The 19,460-nt window shown below is 45.3% G+C and overlaps 1 protein-coding gene across 3 annotated transcripts in view; it reads right to left on the minus strand.

Moving 5' to 3' along the window:
* Nucleotides 1-19,460, minus strand: part of MICU1 (mitochondrial calcium uptake 1) — a 103,688-nt gene that overhangs the window by 52,441 nt on the left and 31,787 nt on the right. For 2 of the 3 annotated variants that reach the window (XM_082052383.1, XM_082052385.1), the window contains exons 5-6: nt 17,863-18,025; nt 8,419-8,462 (exon numbers count right to left, since the gene is read on the minus strand). In XM_082052383.1, coding sequence (XP_081908509.1) covers nt 8,419-8,462; nt 17,863-18,025 — 207 coding nt within the window. Of the gene's footprint in view, nt 1-2,347; nt 2,413-8,418; nt 8,463-17,862; nt 18,026-19,460 lie in introns of all 3 variants that reach the window. The other variant, XM_082052384.1, reaches the window with a different exon arrangement.

A 19,460-nucleotide genomic window follows, 5' to 3' on the forward strand; every position in this document is an offset into this window, starting at 1 on the left:
AATGGGCTGCGATGATTACTAGAGGTGGTCTCCTGAGACTGGAAAGAGAAACCTGCATTCCCTCCTTCCAGCAAGGCCGGAAATATTCATCACCTTTAAAACAAACGGCACCTGAAAGGCAAGGCCAGCATTCTGTACGACCCTTCGCAGGCAGCAAACCTCTCATGCAAGGGAGAAACCCCTGCTGGAAAAGCATATTGGAAATGTGTCGGAAAAGGGACAGTCTACACTGCTGCTCGGGCCTCTGCAGGGCTATGAAATCACGGTGTGGAGAATCACAGTGGAAATGTGGGGGGGAGGATTCAAATGAGGTCCTTGATGGCTCGAATCACGCGTCCAAAACGAGTTGACTTTTGGCACCTTGGAATTTAAATGGCTGTTTGGGTCTCCGGATGGGAAGCGGGGGTTCTGCTTTCCCTCGCCTCAGCCTGCGTTACCGAGATCAACTCATTATGTTGATAAAGCACATTGCTCGTTTTCCCTGATAAAAACTCCGGTGTGAAAGCACGTGGGGAAAATAATAATTCTGTGCAGAAAGCAAGTACTGAACATTGGCTCAGACAATGAGGTCAGGGCCAAACACTCAGCATTAATCACCCACCAGATGAGAAAGGGGCTTGGGGGAAAAAAAGTGCATGTAATCATGCAATTAGAGCTTGCCGTCATGATTGCAAATGGTTAAGGAACCAAATTCAGACGCAAGTAGAAATGTTGCCGTTCCCTTCCACTATCTCACTCGTCACTCCATCTGCTTCTCCCATCCAGATGGGCCCTACTCCTGTAGTTGGTGAGGTCGAGCATCCCTTGAAACATTCCCTCCCACCTGCTCCATCCATCCTTCTTCCCTCTCCCCACCAACCCTCTGTCACCAAAGGACAGTTTTTGGAGATCTGTTTTGTCACTTCAGTATGAAGCATTAACCTAGTGCCAGCAAAACTATCAAAGAAATTAAAGCAAAAAAATGAATCCGTAAACCACTTCCGAATTAAAGGAGCGCACACACCCACTTAAGGGCACTTTGTCACCAAGGTGCTTATTTTTTGCTGACTTCCCCTATAGGTTTCATTAACATCACGAAGCTACGGGGCAAACAAAGCATTTAGAGTACATTTCCCTTTTTACTTACTAATCAACTTCTCTCTGCTATCTAGTTCCCTTCCCTAGAAACCACCTCAGGAACTGGCCCCTCAGTTCCAGCAGGACAGGGAACTGCTGGAGAGAGTCCAGCATAGCCACCAAGATGCTGAAGGGAGTGGAGCATCTCCCGTGTGAGGAAAGGCTGAGGGAGCTGGGGCTCTGGAGCTGGACAAGAGGACACTGAGGGGGGACTCATTCCTGGGGATCAATATGGAAAGGGTGAGTGTCAGGAGGATGGAGCCAGGCTCTTCTGGTGACAACCAGTGACAGGACAAGGGGCAATGGGTTCAAACTGGAACACAGGAGGTTCCACTTAAATTTCAGAAGAAACTTCTTCATGGTGAGGGTGTCAGAGCCTGGCCCAGGCTGCCCAGGGGGTTGTGGAGTCTCCTTCTCTGCAGACATTCCAACCCGCCTGGACACCTTCCTGTGTAACCTCATCTGGGTGTTCCTGCTCCATGGGGGGATTGCACTGGATGAGCTTTCCAGGTCCCTTCCAACCCCTGACATTCTGGGATTCCGTGAACTACAGCATTTAAATATCTTCATCCTAAAATATTCTTTAACATAGCTCACCCTACATAGTTCTGTAACTTGGAAAACTCAAGAAAGGTGGCAAAAAATAACCTTCTCCAAACTCATACACATCACAGTAGCTGATGTTTCCTCACAGCACTTGGCCTTTCTCACAGAACAGAACTAACCCCGTGGCCTTGGGCAGAAAATCCAGAGCCAGCCTAGCACAGTGTCACCAAACTGCAAAATAAGTCAGAAGCCTCAAAAGACACAATGAAATTAGGAGGACCATGCTCGAGCTTTGCTCAAAGATGTTCCCATTACTCAAGCCATGTATTAACGCTTACCCTGAGGACTCTGCTCTTAACAAGCTGAATTCGAGTATTTGGAAATAAACCCTTTAGGCTGAGGATCAAGGAAAGGATTCAGGATTACTTATTCAAGGAGCAGGGCTGAGCGTACACTGTCCCTTTTACATGAAAAGTGCATATTATGAGGTCTGAAGCACAAAGTAATTAAAGCACATGCTGTCTGCTTTGTACCTGCCAGAAATCCTGGTGGAAGGGGAGATGGTTAGAAAAGGGAAGAAAAGGAGGTAATGCTTGGTTACATCAACAACAAAACCAAACCACAATTAGAATAAAGACACAAATATCAGAGATGTTAGTAGCTGGAAGTAACATCCGCCAGGTACCTAGAAACCAGAATAAAAGAGGAGATGGAGCCAGCAGAGCGTTTTAGTAGCCTGCCCAATGAGCCCTGTGAAAACGAGCAACAGAATTAGTGGTACATAAAGATCCCAGCAAGTAGACCTCTGTCAAAGCTGAACATTTGGTATAGGAGGTAGGAACAGATAAAGCGTGTTCCGTACGTGGGCATACAGTAACCCAGGTGTCCACAGGGATGTTTGTGCACCATGCGTTTACCTGTGTTACAAGAAATTAAGGATTTTCTTCAACAAAACTTTTATTCAAAACAAGCCAGGAGAAGAATTAGCCATTGGGCACAGTTCCCAATGAACAGCGAAATGCAGTGAGGAACACCGAAGTACCTAAAAACTGGTAACCAAAGCGTGTGGGAGCCACGTTGGCTGGGACAAAAAAGCTATTGAGCAAAGAAACCCAAACCCACAGACACCAGTGTCAGCAAAGAAAGTCAAGACAAGACAAATCACGGTAGCTCAGCCCAGATTTGCTGATTATCTGTAACAAACGGCACCTCTGCATGCTTCCACAAAGCCTCACGGGCAAGAACCATCTCCCAGAGGTTCATTAAGACACTTCTGGAGACAGCGGAGGAACTTTTATATAGTTTATTTTCTATGTGAGAAGATGCTTTCCGGTTATTATGTGAAAAACTACCTGCACTAAGATCAGAAGCTGAAGGAATTTGAAGCAGGAAATCTGCAATTAGCGCTGTTCCAGGACAGCTGAACACTTCAAGGTATCTCCAATCAAGCCATAATAAGCTCGACTCACAGCTCAGACTGCTGACAATGGGGGCTCATTTACTCCCAACACTCTTAAACATAGAATCATAGAATCATTTTGGTTGGAAGAGACCCTCAAGATCATTGAGTCCAACCATTAACTTGACACAGTCACTAAACCACGTCCCTAAAGACTCTATAGACACTGGCAGGAACTCATACAGCAGGATCTGAAGGACTCCTCACCTGTTCTCATTGTGTCTACACTAGAGAAAGGACTGAGTATCCTTCTCAGTTACCTGGCACAGTCAATCAACTGCATTATTACAATGGAAGCAAATTTCAGGTGTTTCACTGTCCCTTACAAAAACCATCTGAAGTATTTTCCTTTCTCTTTGCTTTGCTGTTGCTCTGCATTACTCTACGGCATCTCCAAACATCTAGAGATGTAAATATAAATGCTGGCAGGAAATACTTAATCCATAAATGTAATTAAAGGGCATTGGAAGCCTCTGTAATTACTTACTGCAGCAATGGTAGCAGGAGGGTAAGCTGCCGCTGGTAGCTTGAAGGCTTTCATTCTTATTAAGCAGTAGCAAGAAATTTTCCCCACAGGAGAACAAAAAGAGTAAGTCAAGTATATTTTTTATTAAACTAATAAGCCATCTAGAGTGTTGTGTAGTTTGTTTTTTTTCCTAAATGGTCTCGAGGTGTTTTAAAAGCACTGCGAGCGCCCACCCGCACAAAGACAGATCTGTGCTGTGCACCCACCACATTGCTTTTCTGCCTCGGTTCCCACCTTTCCCCCATGTTCCACCGCTGAAATCTCAGCTGTGGGACTCCTGGGAGCTCCCCTGGGCCGGGCACCACAAAGGATCCAGGGGACAGGGACCGAATTGCTCTGAACAGGGTGCATCTGCAGCTCACGCTTAGATGAGCGCCACTAACAGCATCGCTGCTTCTCTTCTTGGAGAGATTAAGCTCGTCAATCATTAATGCATCAGTCAAAAAAAACCAAACATCGAGTAAACAGAGAGGGCACAAAAAAAAGAAAACGTTAACCAAAATCTGTGTTAGAACTTATGTAACATTAATGAAGCTTCTGTCAAGTTACTTGTGCTAAGAGACACACTTAGTGGAAGCAGGTTTCTACTATCCTCTTGCTAAGCAAAATGAGGGCAAAGAGTGATGAAACAGCCCCATGCCTCAGTTTGCAAATCAGATGCGCAAAGAACATTTCCATGTCGCTCTCAAAAGTGCCCTTTCCTAAGCCCTAACGAGTATTAAGCAGCAGGGGAACAGCACATCATCAATTAAACAGGACTTCCCTTCCTAACCAGAGCGTGCTTTTCAAGACGGTAGATGAGAGAAGGGACAACAGGAGCGATTTCTCCCACAGATGGGTTAAAAAAGCATTTGCTTTCCCACAGCCAAAATACAAGAGGAAGAACGAGACATGGGAGGGGATGAACAGTCATGGTCTGGACGTCTTCACAGCACTACACCCCGAGCTACGCGTTAGACGGTGTCTCTGTTCACATCAGCCTTTTGTTCAGGCTCAACATGAACACTTGGACATGTCTGCAGCCTGATTAATAGAGATATATTTTTTTTCTACTCTGAATTTATAGTAATCAATGTCTCTTTTTCCTCTTCCGCACTCGGCCCAGCAGCAGGTCAGAGACACCACGAGCTCATGTTGGCAAACCGATCTCGCCAGGGGATTTGGCTGGATTAATGTCTCCAGGGTTTTTGGTCTTACAATGAGTTGAAGAAAAAGCATTTCGGCTCAAATTACACAAGCATTGTTCTCATTAATAAGGCGATAACATTTACCTCCCTCTGCATCAACTCTATAAATTAGCACGAGGAAGAAGGAAACAAAAACACAACACAAACAAAACCAGGTATTGTCTTCTCACCATAGCGCTGGATCACAAGCACAGCAAGATGCTTCAGAAACCTGATACAGTTACAATACAGAGGTACATCACTCCATAAAATCCCTCGGCAAGACCAGTCCCAGCCACCATAGGATGGCCAATTAGTTGTTTTGACAGTAGTTTTACATAAATAAAATCAGTTCTGCAAAAAGAGCAGCTTCTGCATCTCCTTACTAATACCGCGGTGTTTAAATCTCAAACACGCGGGCTCAAAATTCACACTGATACTTAAAACATCGTCCTGTAATATGTAATTAAAATCCAACTGACTGCACAGCTGGTTCTATTCTTTTTGCCATATCTCTTTCTAAATTGTTCCTTGCATGCAACCCTGGGTATACATCTCTGCTTGGAACTACAATGAATTCTCTTTTCCACTCTTCAGCCAGGATCTACCCTGCAGACCGTCAGTACTTCCAGTACCACAGTTTGCTCACGTCTGGCTGCTCACATACTCCTCTCACCTTAAAAACGAGAAGGAAATCTCCAGTGAACAAGTCCGTTACTTTCTGATCACAAGTCCCCTTACCCCTGTGTGACATTTGGAAGGATGCTCAGGGGAACGATGGACCTCTTGCCCTTTTGCTTGAGCTCATCAGCTCTGCCAATGCACAAAGGGGAAGCACCAGAAAACCGACTCCAGGTAGAGGAACACGAAGCAAGCAAGAAGGAAGAGATGCAAAAGTATTTTTATCCTCAGGTGCCGCTATGCAAGTGAAACTCGAATGAGTAGGGGCAGCTCTGCAGCAGCTCAGACGGTGCTTGATGCATAAAGACAGCGTTGTTTGTTTAAACTGAAACCCAAAGCAAGCAATAAAATGAGAACACGATGCTATCGGACAGATCAATCTGCCGTCAGGTTCTTTCATTACCAAGGGGGAGCCAAGGCCAACTTATTTTATCATCTCCTCAAGTGATCCTCTCACCTGGACATCAGCACTACTCTAATAGCCACAGTCAGATTCTGTCAGTCCCAAATGTCTTTAAGCAAACGGCCAAGCAAACAAGAACCTCTATTTCTTCATTTTCAACAGCGCAAACTCCTCCTAGGGTGTTATTAGACTGTGGAAAAAATAGGTCCAAGGAGAAGATAGCCATCGAGTCCATTGCAGTACCCTAAATCTGCTGCCACGCTTCCAGACCACCCAAACCAAAGCACAGAGACATCCGAGTGCAGCATCAGCACTTGTAAGTTACATAAAAAAGCAATTTCACTCTGCTACAGATCAGGGTGAAAGGTGGTTGGTGCGAAAAGCGAAGACTGACTGTTGTCCACCCTCCAGGTGTTCACCACGCTGAGTGGCAAGATCCTCAGAGCGTGGATGACGACGCACAGTCGAGCGCGGTACCGCAAACACCGACTGATACCGAAGTGCTGGAGCAGGTCCGGAGAAGAACAACAAGACTGGGGAAGGGACTTGAACACAAGCCCTATGGGGAGAGGCTGAGGGAGCTGGGCTTGTTTAGTCTGGAGAAGAGGAGGCTTAGAGGTGAGCTCAGCACTCTCTAGAACTACCTGAAGGGCAGTTCTAGCCAGGTGGGGATTGGGCTCTTCTCCCAGGCAGTCAGCAATAGGACAAGGGGCCATGGGCTTCAACTCTGCAGAGGAAACTGAGGCTGGAGATTAGAAAGCAATTCTGTGCAGAGAGAGTGGTCAGGCATTGGAATGGCTGCCCAGGGAGGTGCTGGACTCATCATCCCTGGAGGTTTTTAAGCTGAGATTGGACATGGCATTTAGTGCCATGATCTAGTCAATGGGCTGGAGTTGGACCAAGGGTTGGACTGGATGATCTCTGAGGTCTTTCCAACCCAGTCGATTCTGTGACTGTGGGTTTTCAACCCCCAGTCACCGCCTCTGTCACATTGAAACGTGCTGCAATTCAAGCCCTCGGCGCTGAGGGGCAGAGGAGCAGAAAGCTGCGCTCAGCCAAGGGATTGCCTTCGGATCTTTTGTCCGATGCGATATGAACCGGCCGCAGAGCGCACAGGGACAGAGGAACAATCAGCAAAAATAGCATGGGATTCAGCATTTCTTCCCCACAAACAAGTCTTGTTTATGTGAAGCCTCGGGGATGAGTGTGATAGCTTGACAAGATCAAGTGATGAAAGTGAGCAGACGCAAAACAGACTGACAAACTAGACGGAGAAACGTTAGATATTTCACTAAGAATATAAGTACTTTTCTATTTCTTTGGGGATTTTTTTTTGAACCCTGACAAGCAGACATGCGTTTGCGTCAGAGGGAGAAGAAAACAAGTGTTCACAACATGCTTCATAGTTTTATGTGTCAAAACTAACTGCCAAAACACTACTTCCCAATTGTCTGTTCTCTGCTGCCTGGGCAACCAGAACACTCGTACGCCACTGACACCGGGGGTTCCTGTCACCTCACCACCTCCTGGCTTCACCTTTCCCTACTAACCACAAAACAAGACAGGGAGCTGCATGTGTTCAGCCCACGCTGTGTTTATATAAAGCTTTAAGTGCATTTTTTCCCCAGTATCGAGGCTTTATGGAAATGCCCGACACTATGTGTCAGGCACATCGCTCAGCAATGAAGTGCGATCAGATATTCATTTCCCTTTGGAAAAACAGAAGCTTTGTTTACAGATGATGCTGATGAAATTAAAATATCACTAAAAGCTGGAGTACCACTACGTGATATGATGGAAAATTAACGAACCTGCAGTTATCTCCATCGAGAAGTCGATATGAGCTGCTAGTCCTAGGGCCAGAGCCGCATTTACCGTGCTCCTCCACACCAGTGGGATTAACAGTGTGGTTAATTGATCTCTGATTTCTGCAATAAAAGGGAGGATGCTCCGCAGTTCCACTTAGGCAGGTGGACAAGACCATGCTCAACGTTTTACCAACACACACTGTGCCAGCACAAACATCCAGAACCATCGTGTACTGTGTAGGAAGGACCTGGGCTTCAAAAGGGGAATGGAATAAGGTTGTTTGATGGGGGGAGAAATAGATATTGGGGATGCAGATAAAAACACAGGAGCATCTCCTTCCTTTAGGAACCTGTAGATAAGCCTGGAAGGGAAAGGTCAAGCGAGTTTACTCTGATACGGCACAATTTATGGGGGTCTCAAACAGCCATAAAGAAGCAGCACAGAAACATGATTATGACCCATAATTTCCTGGCTTACCAGTATATAAGAAGAGGCAATATTTTATCTGTAAACACTAAAATAAGACCCTTTTAAAAAACTATCAATCTGTCTTTCTGGAAAAAGCACTGCAGTGCTACTAAACAACAAAAAGCTCAGAAAAGAGTATTTTAAATACTTCATTTAACTTATACCCACACACAGGTAATAACTAAAGGACTCTAGGTTAAAAAAGCCATTGAATAATATACGCTTAATAGTCTAATGCGCTCACCTTCCCATCGTAGCGTTTCACTATAAACTGATCCAGGCCCAGGTCTGAAAGACAAAGAGAAAAAGATGCTTTAACAAATAAAGGTCTTCGAGGGTAAGAGTAAACACTTTGAGGGGTTTCTGTTGGAGGATTAGAAGGTAAAATGTGCTGTCTGAATGACACCTGTAAATAGATTTCCAAGGAGATAAGTTGTAGCTGGGTTCATAAGAAGGTGAGTGCTTTAGCTAGAAAGGGCATTTTGGAGAAAGGCAGGTAGAGGGGTAATTTCTATTAGTAAACTTAGTTTCTCACACCATCACAACATGCTTTTTCTATCTCGAAGAGGGGAGGGAAATACAATCCCAGCACCTGCAGAGTGAAGGCACAGAGCTCTCAATCGAATCCGCTATACGTACACTGACGAACGCACGTATAAGCAAAATAACAAAGATATTTGGGAAGATTAATTATCTGAGCTTGCAATCCAAAGTGGGAAGATGTGCCCTGAGAGGAGATAAAGCAGAACTCAAACCAAGCCCTTCCAGTAATCTGGGAGAGCACAGGCCAATTTTTGGCTTGCTGAAGAATTAAAACCCGTCCGCAGCGCTACGTCCCGTGCATTTTCTGCCACTGTTTATGATAATTATCATACTCTCATTTCAATTTAAATTAGAAAAAAAGATGGAAAACAAGCAAAATAAAACCTCTCCCACGCCTGCTGTGTCACTTGCTTGTGCAGGAGGATAATAAAACCCTTCCCGTCTACTGGAAAGGGTTCATAATGGTTACAGAGCAGAAAATGGAGTTACTAATGGCTGCAGGGTGACCCCCTCGACCTTTCTGAGCCAAAGCAGCTAAAACTCCTCCATCACCAATTTCAAAGGTCAAAGCGATTGTCAGAGGGTTTTCTGGATTTGTGCATATTCAAGCCAGAAAGCGCCTTCTCAATATTTTGTGCGCCTGACAATAGAGTGCAAACTGCATATTCATACACTTCTTCAGAATTTAATCATCTTCTGAATATTGTCCTCCTTAAGATTGCGGGTATAAAAGCGGTAGAGTAAGTATTGGAACATTTAGGGGTACGATTCGTTTAATAAATATGCTTATTTTACCAGAGACGCATTCTCCGGTCTGAGCTCCCCCCTGCCCATCCATCTGGATGCGGAGCGCTAAGCTGAGCTTGGCTTACGCCCACGTGGCGTAATAAAGTCATTTCTCAAGCACACCTCCTGTTGCCATGCCAGGAAATGGTGCTGCAAGACAGATCCCTGACAGCCCGACGCTGCACACGTACTCACAGAACGCTAAAAAAGGACACGCCTTAAAAATAGCAAGTGAAAATATGTCTTCACGGCATCCCCCCTGCTCCCCGGCAGGACAGCGCTACTGGGAAATGAAACGGCTTTCAGAAGAGACCCAAAATGAATGGATGCTCGTGGAGATGAACAGCAAGAAAAGATGAACTAACAACTGTTTTATATACATATAAATATCATATATATTACTAAATATAGATAGCAAATACATAACGTGCAATGAATAAATATACGAGTCTGTATGTACATAGAGAAAAGTTATTAAAACAGCCAAATGGCAGCTAAAAAGGCAGAATACTGGTATCTAAAGGACAAGGCTACTGTTGTAAACCTCGTGCTCTCCACAGGTGTAACGTGAGGTGATGGGGTATGGCTGGAGTGGACTAAAAAGCATGGCGACAGGTAATAGCAATCAATTACAACAGCGACACAGAGCGAAAGGAAATTGGTGGAATTCGGAGGTTTGAATTCAGGGCAGTTGGCTTCCAGCCTGCGGTTCGGTCCGGCCTCATTCACCCAAGCATGGAGATGTTTGCTTCCATGCGTTTCCTCAATCGCTGCGGCATGTATTGAAAAGATACAGAACAAAGCAGCGCCTGGGTAAGCGGAGACGATTCCTGCGAGGGACAGAGCGACAGACCTGGACTTACATACGGCTTTTCTGCACCTGCAGCCAAACTCTCAGGCTGAGTGTAGAAGTTGCCAGGTCTGTCCTCAAACTTAAGAGCCCCGAGCATTTCGTTGTTATGTTTGCTGAAGAAACGGCTTACACCACCACAGCCATTACAGAAACGCAGTTCTAATAACACATATCACATCAGCCTCGTCTGACACGAGCCCATCTGACGAGAAGCAAAATGGATAACCTTGTTTTACACATCCCTCTGAGATCGGGGAGAGACATTCGTATGAAAACACAGCACCAGAATTAGCTGCTTTGGCTCCTTGGCCTTTTTTCATGGCACTGTTATCAGTGTTACCTGTTGCAAGCACAAACTTCTCTGTTCACATCAGTGTTCTATGGCCTCTCTTTGTCGCAGCTGTGCACAATGACATCCCCTCCGCTCTGCTGCACTAACTAAGCTACACGCTTAAATCCCTCTATAAAATTCCCCTTACAATAGCTCCTGACAAAATAAGTGTCCTGGTTTTGTTAAAAACAAGTTTCTCTTTCAGTGAATTTTGCCTGTCAGCTAAAGCTTCATATTAACTGCATTTTCCTGGAGAACCAGATACATGTTTTGGTGAACACAGCAATGGAATGCGAGGTTATTGATAAGCATGGATGGACATCTCACCAGAGGGGCAACAAGAAACCGGTGACCAAGAAACTGACCAACTGTGTATAACATCCCATTCACGTGAATACTGCATATAAAAGTGGGAGAGCACGAGGATCTCATCCCTTTTCCTCATGGTCGACATTAGGAGAGGACCTTGCGAGTTGTCCCTGCGAACTGAGGCCAGTGACAGACTGAATCCAGCTCCGGTTGGCTGCAGAGTCCAGTCCAGGACTTCAGGTGCCGGCTCTGCAGTCGCTGGGACTTTCAGGATTGGTTTTGTATATTTTGCATTATTTTCTCTATTCTTATTAGTAGCATTAGTAAAACATCTTTAATTTTTTCCAACTTTCTTCTCTCTGTCCTTCTTTCCCTCCCGATCGCCTGTCCTGAGTGGGAAGGGGGGAGAGGGGGCTAACAATACATCTGCCAGGGTTTTATTGTCACCCCGCAATCTAAACCCTTGACAATAAGCCAATTCAAAACCTTATAAAGGGCATTTATATGTTCAAGGCATGCAGTTTTACTCGATACATTTTTCTTTTCCCAACACAGTTTATTTTCATTTTACGGACAGGCTTTACCACAAGACTTTAATCTTCAAAGTTGACAGAAGGAAACCAAGAAACAAGAGGTTGCCTGATGCCTCTGTTCTTCCTTTGCATTACATTAAAAAAGGCTTCTCCTCCAAGACTTCACAATAGGAATTGAGCATTTGTGTGGGCCGGAGAGCTAATGGAAATACTGCACGACTGAGGACAATCCCGGCTGAACAAGGGAAGGAAAGAATGTTGGTTATTACATCTCTGTTATTCAAAAGGCAGCGTGCTAAGCTAAAGCTACCACAGGACCGTCTGTTAGCGATACACTCATAAAACAAATATCCCCTGGCTGGGCTATTGCTGACGAGCCGCAAGAACACAAGCTAATAGGCATGTTTAACAGTAAAAAAGAGCTTTTCCACCTTTTGCTGGAGGGCTTGGGCTGAAATGCTGCTCTCTCAGAATGGGATTAAAGGATTTTCTTCAAGAGAGACAGCAATGAAATCCAGCAATGGTTTCAGGAGGACACCTGCCTGCCCCACTAAGCCTTTGGGACCGATAGCTAGTTTACCCTAGCTAGTTTACTTTTGATTTTTGAGTATCACTACACGTCACTCCTGCAAACTCCGATACCACCCAAAGCACAATCATGGGACCAAAGGAAACGCCAGCACCGCCGAGGAGGCGCTGAGCGAGCGGCATCGCTGGGTTATTTCAGATGAGACTGACACCACTCACTTGGCAATACTAAGAATAAAGGCCCCCACTCCTATTCGTGGGATGGAAGTTTGGCAGCACTCTAAAAATAAAAATGTTTCAAAATAAATCCAAATGACTCGCTGACGGCCACAATGGGGAAAAGAGGCTGTTCAACAGGAGAACCATATCTTTTGTGTTTAAAACATCTTCCCCAGGCCAAAGAGGAAGAAATAATGGAGAAAGAGTTATTTATGTAAAGGAAAAAAAAACACAGAATAACTTGCTGTTACTCTTCTTCAGCTCAAATTAAATCTAAAGTCCGTATTATATTTCTATTGATGAATGAAAAGACACTTGATAATTATCTAAACAATTACCGAGCTCTTCACGTTATCCTGTAAAAAACAAAAAGAGGCAAGCTATGGACAGTGGATTACAGGTCGCAGTTTTAAGAAATATTTAACGAACGAGCTTCCAGAAGAACAATTATATTATGCCAAGAACGCAGCTGAGATCAATTCGAAACAACCCTGATTTCCTCTGGGACACCAGCAGTTTTCCACCGTGATGGAAAAACCTTTTCAACTCCCCTCAGTCTTCATACCCTTGTCAGATATTTCCCATTATCTGCGTTACGTTTACTTACCATCTGCTTTTCCTTTCCTCTCACTTGATGTATGACATGGACTCTATTTTTTCTCGCAAGCAGAGGAGCAAAAGGGCTAATTACCAAGATTGAAGAAAAACCTGCTTATTAACCATGCCCGCGACATGCTGCGTTACAGGAGGAAAAGGTGCTGGACCAGGTTTTCCCCTATAGAGCTGTAACTTGGCTTCTCATTTTTGTACGAGTATTCCCCCCTGAATTTCCAATGTAATCTGCCAGCACACAGTGAGCTGCCCGAGGCCTCTCGGGGGCACCGCTCTCACCTTTGTGGTAAAGTCCACAATTATTCTGTTTGAGGGACTACTTTGCTCTCATCTATCTCCCCCTCCTCCAACAGTTTCCCTGGAGATGCGCATTCATAACACCGCAGACCAGCCATCCCATCATCTATCCTGGAAATGCTAATTGCTCATTTCTTCCGATGACTATGGCATCAGCACGCACAAAAACGCACCTTTCACGTGCTCCTCCTTGGCTGCGTTCCTGGGGTCTCATATCAGGCACAACAGGCTCAGAGATGATCCTTGCTTAGGAATGACATTTTCACAGGAAAAATCAACAATAAAAACCAAACCACATATATTCGCCCTCCTGGTTCTGGAAGATAACCACCACGTTACCTCCTCTCTTTAAGCAGCTCCTTTCCCTGAAGGCGTCTCCGGCAGATGGATTTGGGGGAGAACACAGAAATAAGTCCCCATCAACAAATGAGAAGGCAAGTTCAGCACCTTTACTTTCTTTCTGGGTCTTCAATGTCCTCACTGAACACTCCGTGCAAGTTTTGGGGTCTGTACAAGCCTGCTGAGTCCTCCCTCTCCCCACCATACTGGGTGAACTTAAAATCTCTCAAGCATTGCAACAACACAGATATTTGAGCTGCTGCAGAGCGCGGTGGCTCCTGAAAGGCACCTTTCATGTGGCAGAAGTTTGGGTTAACCAGGGAGGTCACCACTGGGATGAAAGAACAAGACTGGCTGGGTATAACCTGTCTTTGTTACAGCATGTTGTGATAAGACATGACGACTTTTTTTTACTTATTTCGATCATTATTGCAAAGAGCTAAAAAACCTGGTACCGGGTCAGTATTGCCACAGGTCCTCCTCAGTCCAGGATGCCCCAAAGTACCCCCTTCTCCCAGGAGAACAACCCAAGCAGAATGAACACGGAGATACTTGGGGGACTGGAGGGAACTCTGTGGCCAGAGCAGGTCACCACCAAGCTGGTCTGTGCACTCGGAAACCTTCGCGCAGGACAACAGCTACATAAGGCTACAGAGAGCGTGCCAGGTACGACCTGCAGGTATCAGGCGTGGTTACAGCTCCTGCCACATGTCATGGCTTCATATGCCTTTTTCAGCAAAAGCCACCTGTCTCAGAAGAGCTGCAACGTCTAAAATGGGGTTTGCGAACCCTTCCCCTTCCCACCAGAGACCAAGGGGATATTTTCAGTTGGTTTTGGGCTGGGATACCAAGGAGGCGCCAGGTATGAAATCACCATTCCTGCTGATCCAGCCTGGGAGCCGAGCTACCGCTTGGGTACGAGATGAGGTGGGAGGAGGAAAACCAAACAGCCAGAGGGCTGCGGGGAGCAGATATCGCTGCCCACGCTTCTGGTGGCGCTTGGACTTCCCAGATAGCACATAAAGAATTTGTTTTCTTTTTTAAAGCAGCTTCCAAGTTTAATGCCATTATTCTGACAGACAGTCCCAAGCTCAGCAAGAGTGTGTCACACCTTAAGCGCAGCTTGTCTGCTTGGGAAAGCTACGGTAAAAGCTTTACTGAATTAGGGAAAACAACCTACAAGAGCTATTGACTTGGCCACTTTTCCTCAAGCCCGCAAAACGCAGTCTAGAATTTACTTGACGTTTTATTGACAATAAATCAAACTTTCCCCTATGTAAACCATAAAAATGAATCAGGCATACGATACCTCGCAGTAGATTAGCGCTTTAAAAATAAATACAACGGGGACTCAGATACCTCGTTACTCTGTATCACTTACATACCACAGTGTTTTCCCTCCATAAAATAGCAGACGCATTAACAAGAAGTTACTCACTGAAACTAGGACCAGCATCTAGAGCATTCAGAGCATCCCCTGCCCTGCTCCTGTCTTGAACTGCATTAACTCAAAGGAACAGAAGGCAACTGCTTTGCCCCACAAACCTAGGAGCAATTACTCATGGAAAACCTTTGGGTCAGTGGGACTGCAGAAAGCGACCTGTAATTCTGTTAAACATTAACCTACCCTGTTAGTGTGGTTATAGCAGGTTGCATCTCCACCTGAAGGAGATTCTTCCAAGGAATACTCATGGCTACATCAGTACCCGATGTACTGAAGGGAGGAAGAAGCTCCTGGGCCGGGGCGGGACGCGCAGCCCCAGCGGAGGGCACACCCGAGTCGTGACTAAGGGAGAAGGCAGCCCCGGCATTTCCCTACTCATCTATAATCTAGATTATTTTCTGAGTCAGAAGCACCCAACGGATGTGAAGTACAGAAATAAACCAGCCAGCAGGTAGCAGTCTTTGCCTTTAACTTCTGGGTTTATAATCAGATTTTTTCTTTTTTTTTTCTTTTTTTTTTTTTTTGTATTACGAGTCTTTAAAACATTTGGGAACAAGCGTATGGCTGGTTTGACTTGACTGTAATTAAGCCATTTACTCTTCCACTGTTCATTATGTATTAAGAACTCATTTACCACAATTGCGATGATGTACAGCGTCACTGAGAACCAGCCCAGCAGCAGCTTTGTCTAGAAGCAAGTCCATGACAGTAACGGTCCTCAAGATGGATTTTCAAGCTAACAAGACCTAAGACGCCCGCTCTCCTGCTCTGCCTGCTGATGGGCAGCCCAAGCTCCATTTCCATCTCACAGTATCACAGTATGTTTGGGATTGGAAGGGACCTCAAAAGCTCATCCAGTCCAATCCCCCTGCTGGAGCAGGAACGCCCAGGTGAGGTCGCACAGGAACATGTCCAGGCAGGTTCTGCATGTCTGCAGAGAAGGAGACTCCACAACCCCCCTGGGCAGCCTGTTCAGTGCTCTGTCACCCTCACTGAGAAGAAGTTTTTTCTCAAATTTAAGTGGAACCTCTTGTGTTCCAGCTTGATCCCATTACCACTTGTCCTATAATTGTTTGCCACCGAGAAGAGCCTGGCTCCATCCTCGTGGCACTCACCCTTTATATATTTATAAACATTCATAAGGTCACCCCTCAGTCTCCTCTCCTCCAAACTAAAGAGCCCCAGCTCCCTCAGCCTTTCTTCATAAGGGAGATGCTCCACTCCCTTCAGCATTTTCATTGCCCTACGCTGGACCCTCTCCAGCAGTTCCCTGTCCTGCTGGAACTGAGGGGCCACAACTGGACACAATATTCCAGATGGGGTCTCACCAGGGCGGAGTAGAGGGGCAGGAGAACCTCTCTCGATCTACTAACCACCACCCTTGTAATACACCCCGCGTACCATTGGCTTCCTGGCCACAAGGGCCCAGTGCTGGCTCATGGTCACCCTGTTGTCCACCAGTACCCCCAGGTCCCTTTCCCCTACACTGCTCTCTAATATGTAATTTCCCAACTTATACTGGAACCTGGGGTTGGTCCTGCCCAGATGCAGGACTCTACACTTTCCGTTGTTAAATTTCATCAGGTTATTCCCCGCCCAACTCTCCAGCCTGTCCAGGTCTCTGGATGGCAGCACAGCTTCCAGTGTCAGCCACTCCTCCCAGCTTGGTGTCATCAGCACATTTGCTGATAGCACTTTCCTAGACCACCTCTAAGTATCACTAAGGCAATTTGCTTCCCTCACAGGCTGCTTTGTGACACCAACTAACAGAATTCTCAGGTACTGAAAGGCACAACAGGCTTCATGGGGCCACTTCAGTCGCTCACCTAGCCAGGATAATAATAGTTACAGCAGAAATTCAGTGGCTAAGACTGACAAGTCATTTGGCATTAGTCACCTTCACTTGTCTCCAAAGGTGTTTCCCAAGCACTCCTCCACCTATTTTCTGCGCACACTTTAAAACGTGCCAAGCAGATATATTGCACAGAAGACGTAAAAGAGAATGATATGTGTTGAAATTAAACATAGGATGTTCTCTATTTTCAAGCTGGCTGACAAAAATAATGACTTACACAGGAAGACTGGCCCTCAACCACGTGGTGCTGCTTTTCAAATTATCAGATTCAAGGAGCTTTAGATAGATGCTGAAACTTTATGTTACCATCTTATCTATGAACACTATCTTCTGCTTATTGCTCAAACAACTTCTTCACTGGAAACAGAACCATGTAATTCGTATGAAAACTACAGCCATTTTCAGGACTTGATGAAAACCTAAATATCAATTCATCAACATGCTTTTAACACTAATGCCAGGATTATTTTTTCTTCCCTGCTGCATACGCTTCATAGTGTTGTTTTCTAAGCACACATGTACATGGTATTTGTTCAGCATCTGTCACTAAGATATCAAAACACAGTTTCGCATAAACCCCACTCTCAATAAGTTAACATTTGGGGGCTGAGGTTCTCCATTAATGCCTGTAGAGAGGAGTTGTAATTTGACAACAGCTTGTTTCATTCTTTGAGACACCATGAGAGACCAAGAAACCCCATTTCCCACATCTCACCCAAAACACGAATCTCCTCTGACACAGAAGACGGGCAAAATCCTCCTGCCACCCCCCAAAAACCAACCTCTTACTAAACGCTCAGGACACAGCTTTCCAGACCAGGAAAAACAAGCAGCATAGCCCAACCAACATCACTTCATTGTGGCTGTGGCAGCAGCCTAACCAGCAACCCCAATTTTATGCCATAGCTCTCAACATAATGAGGATACCCACCAATGCGACTGTTTGATGGGAAATTTAAAGATCAGGTAAGCAGAGACTGAAAAGTTAATTCCCCTTGGCCGTAGCAGTTTTTCCAATTGCTAGAGACACATCACTTACGCTCTGGTTGTTTTTCATTAGGTGTTATTGATCTCACAAAATCCTGCGGTGTCATGAAAACCTCCGACTCGCCGTGCTCGTTGATGACTTTCAAAGTGGCGAAGTATCTGAAGATCTTGTCCGGCGTGGAGTAGGCTCTGATCCTGTTCTCGTATTCCATCACCTGGAAATGAAAATCAACCGGCATTAGACGTGCGTGGTTCCTCCCCAACACCTCCACAAGCCCCTTAGTCCTCTGAAAGGTTTAGAAACATAAAGTTGTGTGCAGCGACATTTGAAAGAAATAATGCTGAATGGGTCCAAATCCCCCCTATCCTTAGCCTACCAGGAAAATTAGAAATATCAGCTCCTGATGGCCCAGGGTTAAGAAGAACAAACACAAAGAGTCTTTGCTACTCAGAAGTTTTGACTGTTCATGGTGGCAGGGAAAAAAACAAATGAACAACATCCCTGAAGGCGCTTTTAAACGTGAACACAAAAAGCACCAGCATCACATCTGTGAATCTAAAGCAGTTCAACATTTTAACCACAGTGTTGAAGGTCCGATTAATAAATGAAGTAAAAGCCTTGGAGAGCTGGGAGAGACCTTGACTTTCAAGCAGAGTCTTGGAACAAATGATCTGGAGCCGCAGCTGGTTGCTCAGTCACCCAACATCATTTTTTCCTCTTTTCTATGATGTTGGCAAAACTCTGCATAAACATTCTTTACTCATTCCACTGCTTCCCAATCTGCCACTTGTTAACTTCCCCAGGAGTGATTATTTTGTACCTAGAACTGTTTTCCCCAACACACAGCTAGAATTTATCAAAGAACAGAAAGCTTTTATAAACAGAAATCCCAACGTAGAGCCGCAAGGGAGGAAAAAGGCACAAAGACCTACACTTCATTATGTATTAGATAAGAAAACCTCCCTTTGTAGTTCAGCTTTTTATTCCTGCATTATCCACCATGTTTAGCAGCCCATAATGTGCTTGAAACCTTCAGTACTCTGGCCAAGGGCCACGGGAGGAAGGGAAAAAGAGACCTGCTGGAAGAGAACAGGCAAGATCAAGGGTAGTGCCAAGGCATCTGTAGATCATTTATGGCTTGGGTCTTGTTCCAGTCTTGTCCTTCAACAACTTCTCCACCCTGATGTTTATCAGAAAGAAAACACCCTCTCTAATTTTTCTTATTTCTAACAAAAGAAGCCAAAGGCTTTTAATTCCCCAACCCAGGCTTAGGTAAAGTAGCTGGCTAAAAGCAGAGCCTCTCTACCCTTGTTCCATCTCCCATCTCCAGCAAATGTGACCAGGGGACAAACAGAAGGTCTCACTCATACGGCTTTGACATCATTTCAAGCATTTCCCCTACTCTTCTTTGCATTGCCATCGCTTCTTTTAGAATCAAGCTCATAGGGAACACAGAACTGTCCTTGCATCAACCACCACAACCAGCTCCCTCTTTCCTGCAGCCACCTGCACAGAGGAAAACTTTTGTCGCTCCTCCATCTTCTTACAAGCCTTTGCACCTCGAATCAAGCTTTGGTCGTTTTTATTGCTTCAGTGCACCAAGTCCTACAAAGATAAGGGCATTGGATCAAAAGCAATTGTTTTATTGC

This window comes from Streptopelia decaocto, assembly GCF_964273445.1.
Source record: "Streptopelia decaocto genome assembly, chromosome: 5".
In the NCBI taxonomy this organism is placed as follows: domain Eukaryota; kingdom Metazoa; phylum Chordata; class Aves; order Columbiformes; family Columbidae; genus Streptopelia; species Streptopelia decaocto.